Here is a 6,000-nt window from a genome sequence, read left to right as displayed (position 1 = left end):
AGATTAGGCAAATGCCTTCCTCTGTGAGCTGGCTAAGTGCCCGACCAACCTCTGGTAAACAGACTGATAGAATCAGATGCAAACACTTAGAACAAATACCATACATCATAGAAATAAGACTCATATAGATTTTACTTTTTTAAAAGGCCTGGCATATATATATATATATATATATATATACATATATATATATATATATATATATATATATATATATATATATATATATATATATATATATATATATATATATATATATATATATATATATATATATATATATATATATATATATATATATATATATATACATATATATATATATATTCAATCAAAACTAGCTTCAAATGTGGTAGGCAACTCAACAATATGTTTATTTAATACGCTTTTTGTGTATGTGTAACAGCTTCACATATAGATTAAACTTGTGCCTAATGGTGTTAAAACAGTATTAAAACTAGCTCAACCTCAACCAGCTAAAATAATACAATCACACTAAGTAACTATCTAATAATGTAATATAGGATAATACGTCAGTCACAGGGCCCATTTTTCTGCAGAACAAGTACTTTTACTTTGAGACTTTAAGTATATTTTGCTGATAATGCTTCTTAAATTTTACTTACTGGATTTTGTTGAGAGTTTTACTTGTAATGGGATAGTTTTATTTGTACTTTTACTTAAGTAAATGATCTGAGATACTTGTTTCATCGACCGGCACGCTGCAGTGTAGTTCATTATTTTGTCCGCTGCTACCCTCTAGTGATAAAAAAAAGAACTACCAAGAGACATAAAATCTGATGAATGCTGCCTCTGTTTTCTGTTTACTATTTATTTTTTGTGCATCGCACTTGATTATTATGTACATCCTGTAATGGTAAACAGACCTGAAAAGGAACGCATGAACATAATGTTTACACAGTTTAGTAATACTTGAACAGCAGACAGGCAAACACATAACGTACAGTAGTCTGTATCCAGTTCTGTATTCATACGTACAACAACTTCAAACAACACACATCCATTGACTACAATATACAGAGGTTAGCTTTTTAACATAGCCATACGGTTTTAGATAGAGAAATCAGTCAGTGAGGGAGCTCATGAGGGTTATTTCACATGTAGGTCCTCAATAGAACACAGGAGCACATACTGCATACTTCCTGTGTTTGATAAGAAAGCAGTGGCCTCTACATCAGAGTTTAACATTTTCAACATGAGACCAAGACTCTGGGATTCTGGGACCCATTTTAGCCAAGATGCTCTGTCCAGTTGACAAAACAGCGCTTTATAGCAGTCATAAGTCAGTGTAGTCAACATCCTCAACACAGATGGTCAAACTGGAAATTCCGGGTAATATTGAAGTCCAACAACGGGAAAACCATTCAAATGGTTAAAAAATCTATATCTCCAAAACAGAGAGAATGACAGGATGAAAACAATATAAATAAGTTTAAGAAAATTTGGAGGCAAATATTCTGCTAAAAGTGTGAAAATGGACTTATAACAGATGTCATACATCAGAATACAACCGCTCTTTACAGTAAAGCTCTGTTGTTAGAAGGAGGTTATAAGATCATATTAGTTTCCTGTGAAAACCTCAAACTCCTAAAACAAATTAAGATTTGCTTCAGTTTCTCCTTGCTAATCAGCAGATACATTTTGTTTTGTTTTTGCACGTTTGTCATTTGCCCACGGACTTCATCCCAGGAGTGTGAAATACTTTTTCCACAAGGAGAAAATGTTAGGAGTCAGTTTCCGTTTATCAGTGAAATTACTTGGAAAGTATTCTTATCTCTTCTAGATTTAAGCTATAACAAACCTGCACCATATACGGCCATGTGTGCTGATATGAAATAATGTCAGTATTACTCATCCAGATCAAAAAATGTACATGATCATTATAAATAAAAGTGTCAGTGCTTTGACAGAAATGTCACAAACGTAAACAAATGACATGAAGTAATTCAACAAAAAAAACATGTTGCAATTGTTGCAAATCAGTGTTGTAAAACATGACAGCAAATATTTGTAGGGTCTGAGTGAAATAAAGAATTTCATACATGATAAATTCAGATACAATAAAGCACATAATTCAATCGTTACGTTAGATCATCTTACGGGATGAGAACATTTCCCATCTCTGCAAAATCAACCCACGATTCTTTTTGCATTGTGGGAAGTTTGTAACGATGATGACAACGACAGATGAGCAGCACAAAAGCGTCACTTCTGTTGTTTGGAAAAAGTTGCTGCAGTTTATAAAAGGTTATGCACTCAGAAATGGTGATATAGTCTTACAAATGATTCCCGGGTTTTGCTTGAGACTCAGTTAATGAGTTAAACTACAAAGGTCTAAATTATCCCAAACATGTCCTTTACATAAGTTGACATGTGCAGTTTATTTAAACCACAATAATGCAGCAGGTATGATAAACAAAACAGCGAAACTAAGATGAACATATAAATAACAATTGCTTTCCTTCAAAGTAGTACCGAGTCAAAGTTTGTGCTTTCACAGATCTCCCTTGCATAAATACGTATAACTGTATGAGTGAGTACGCTCGAGGTGTCTGTATGGAACTGTACATGTGCTCATCCTTAAATACAGTATACAATCCTCAGTTCCCTGCAGTCATGAAAACACACAAGGCTTGATTACATCAGACACACCAATGAAAAATCATTCACCTACCGTACAAACACTTTTTTGTTAATCCGTCATATTAATATTAACTCAAAAACTGAAATCGTAGCAACCTTCTGGTGTGTTTTTTTATTGTAGAGCCCCGTCATTTACATTTTCAATTCTTCTCAGCAGACTTAATAAATAAGGTGAATGGAGATGGAAGCCAACCTGTAATCAGAGTTACTTTCAAAAGTGGTAAAAGCAGTTTGCTTTCATTCTTTTTGCACTATTTAAATGTTGTTGTTAATTTGTATCTCCAAACAGCTTGTTTTAGATCAAAAACCGGTTTGTAAGGGAAAACATATCATAACTTAACGCCGCTGTTCTTGTCTGTTCTTCTAAGAACATTCAATTCCATGATAAAGCATGAATTTGATATGAAAGAACTGATCATGGATTCAATTTCCACACGAAGTACAACATAATGTTTTGTGGGTAAGTGGCTTGATTGATGTTAAATGTTTGTTTGTGCCCTACGGACTATCTGACGCTCTGAATCGCTTATTTAGAGCAGTCTGTGAAATGCTTGATCAGTTTACTCCCTGACGTGTTTTTCTCTTATCTCTTTTGCCCACAGGCTCTCGCTCTCTTTTGATCGGTGTCCTCTTTTGTTTTTTGTAGACGTGCTGGTGACTCTGCATTGATTGGTGGGTTGGTTTCAGGGCTAAGGACACTAAACAAGGAAAGGCTATGTTGCACCACACACATACCTTAGGTAGGTACATTGTAGCTACGGGGAGTCATTTTTTCAGTCACACTGTTGGTCACTGGAGTTCTGTAAGTCTTTTTTCCGACTTTGCAGATCATCTGGATGTTCTGTGTTTGTTTGTGGTGAGAAGAGAAGTACGGGTCAAAGCACAGGTATAAAGGCAGATGTTGTGGGGTGCGGCTGTAGTATGTTGACAAGAGGGGGGGGGCACATTTTAGGATTTGATGACATAATCAGGAGGGACATCCTCTCCTCGCTCACTTCCTCTGCCTATTTATTCAGTAGAGGGGTTTTTGTCCTTGGCTATCAAATTCTGACCAGGCGTCATTTAGTTCCATGAAAATCATCTTGGCATATTGTTCATAAGGCTGTCCTGTCGCCTGTGAGGGGAGAAGGAAAAAGGAGTTAAACCCATAGGAAAATCCCCTAAAATCATTTATTTTCTGGCCATATCCAAATGAGTGATGTAAAGCAAGTGTTTTGCCTCTGGAAAAAACCTGGAGGATATAAAACACCAGCTTTGACATAAAAGATTGGACTCTGGCCAAATGAGTTCAAGCCGAAACCTGCTTTTGAAATTTAAGAGCTTTAATATCAAGCCATATGTGACTCCAGTCAATAAAATGCATTCACACACAGGTGATGAACCCTTGGGGGGAAAAAGGTTATACATAAACAACCAACAGGTCTGAAAAAACCCACAAAAAAATGAAAACTACAAAACCCAAAATAAGCAATTTATATACTCAATAAATTTAATTAAAACTTTAGTACTTTGCACAACAAGGATATTAATTTTTCAAACACTGTTCTTGATACATTTCTTTAAATATTTATCATTTTTTTTATTAGTTTTATTTTAAATTGTGGCTCTATCTTTTGTCTTGCTTTTGGAAGTGCGTCCATGCATCTTGTGTGTTTATATTTACACATATACTGTATGCACATGTATAAACACAGTGTACACAGTATACTGTGCAGCGCATAACTGCATTTACTGTTTGTTGTCCTTAATAAATGTGCTCATGTTGTTGTGGGCTTATGCAACCAAACCACATCTGGCATGAAGCAGCCTTTGAGTTTGCTCTGTTTTGATTATTTAAATTCGCCCCCCCTTGTAACGATTGATCAGTTAGCATTGATGTTGTGATTCACTCACTAGACCCCTGTGATTGGGTCATTTAAGGTTATGGTCTACGCTCTTGTCCTGGGACAAGAGAGGATAAATAGGGTGATGAGAAGTGATTCCTCCATGCATGCATGCTAGCGAGGTCCTGCCATGATCTCACAACAGAACTTAGAACCATAATCCACTGAGTGTTCCCGAGAGTAAAAAACAGGTAAGCTTATTATACTGGCTACTGTAATGTTTGCCCTTTGCGTGCCTTGCCATTTGTAAACTCAGTAAATATTTTCAATCTTTCATGATGATTTCATCAGAACATGAATTCTGTATGAATTAATTCTTTATAATTAATAATTTGGTATAATAGGTGTATTTTGGGTTCAATACGGTATTATATGCTGTTTCTTGTGTTCATATAAGGGTAAAACTGTGTTTTTTTACTGTCTAATAAAGACAGAATTTCATGTTTCGGTTAAATTTAACATAAAGTATGGCTTATTACTCTTATTTGTGTGCTGTAAAAAAGGGCGACCGATTTGAGTCATTCTCCGTCCACTGTATGTATTCACAGGTATGAACTGCCTTCCAGACTCCTGACGATGGTGACGATGTTCAGCTAGAGCCTGGTGACTTTTACTGTAAAGACCTGAAGCCAGATTTTGAGGATTCATTGCAACAATGCCCCTGATCCCGCGCCTCCTAATACTGATCTTGGTGGAGTCCACCATGGGAGCTCCCCAGGTCATGAAACCACCAGAAATAAGAGTAGATGCTTTGAATATCTTTCTAACTATGGCACGGGAAGTAGCCAACCATTTACACCCTAATTCCAATTGCTATGTCTGTGGCCTAATACCCCACACAGCTGGAGAAGGTTTACCTCTGATGGCCTTACCTCCCTCTGACTGTGACACCTGCCACCTGATGCATATTCCGTTATCGCAATCCTATTCTCACCATGATTGTTCCAGTCTCTCCAAAATGAGGCCACTCAACTGTTCTACAAGAAATGCAAACTGTTTTAAATGTCTCAAAACCCCCAAACCTGTTACAATACAGCTCATCCCTCAGAAGTTCCCTTGGTGTCTCCAGAATGACGGCAAGACACCTGTAGGCCAATCGGACTGCCTTCGTACATTCAAATGGGACCCAAAAATTACCAACATTGAATTTAAAACTCTAAATTCTGCACCCGAGCACTGTTTGGAAGCAGCGGGCGATGCTCGATTCAGTGCTCTGGCTCACCGCACAGCTAGCTGCACCATCTCCTCTCCTGTGGGAATGTACTGGGTATGTGGATACTCTGCATACCCGTATCTTCCTGTTGATTACAACGGACGCTGTGGATTGGCGTACATCGTCCCGGCTATGAGAGTGGCTCACTCCCTGCCCCAGAAGCCTCTTAAACGGGTACAACGTGGACTTTCAGACACCTTTGGGACTCATCATCAATCAAGTTTCAAAAACATACTCGGC

At 37.2% G+C, this 6,000-nt stretch overlaps 1 protein-coding gene across 10 annotated transcripts in view; it reads right to left on the bottom strand.

The window, feature by feature from the left end:
* Positions 1 to 796: 796 nt before the first annotated feature.
* Positions 797 to 6,000, bottom strand: part of dnajc6 (DnaJ (Hsp40) homolog, subfamily C, member 6) — a 40,325-nt gene continuing 35,121 nt past the window's right edge. For all 10 annotated transcript variants that reach the window (XM_034881093.1, XM_034881095.1, XM_034881086.1 and 7 more), the window contains one exon: positions 797 to 3,778. In XM_034881093.1, coding sequence (XP_034736984.1) covers positions 3,677 to 3,778 — 102 coding nt within the window. In that variant the 3' untranslated portion in view covers positions 797 to 3,676. The remainder of the gene's footprint in view (positions 3,779 to 6,000) is intronic.

This window comes from Etheostoma cragini, chromosome 9, assembly GCF_013103735.1.
Source record: "Etheostoma cragini isolate CJK2018 chromosome 9, CSU_Ecrag_1.0, whole genome shotgun sequence".
In the NCBI taxonomy this organism is placed as follows: Eukaryota; Metazoa; Chordata; class Actinopteri; order Perciformes; family Percidae; genus Etheostoma; species Etheostoma cragini.
Note: the sequence above shows the minus strand (reverse complement) of the source record. Positions and strands in the feature narration are given on the sequence as shown.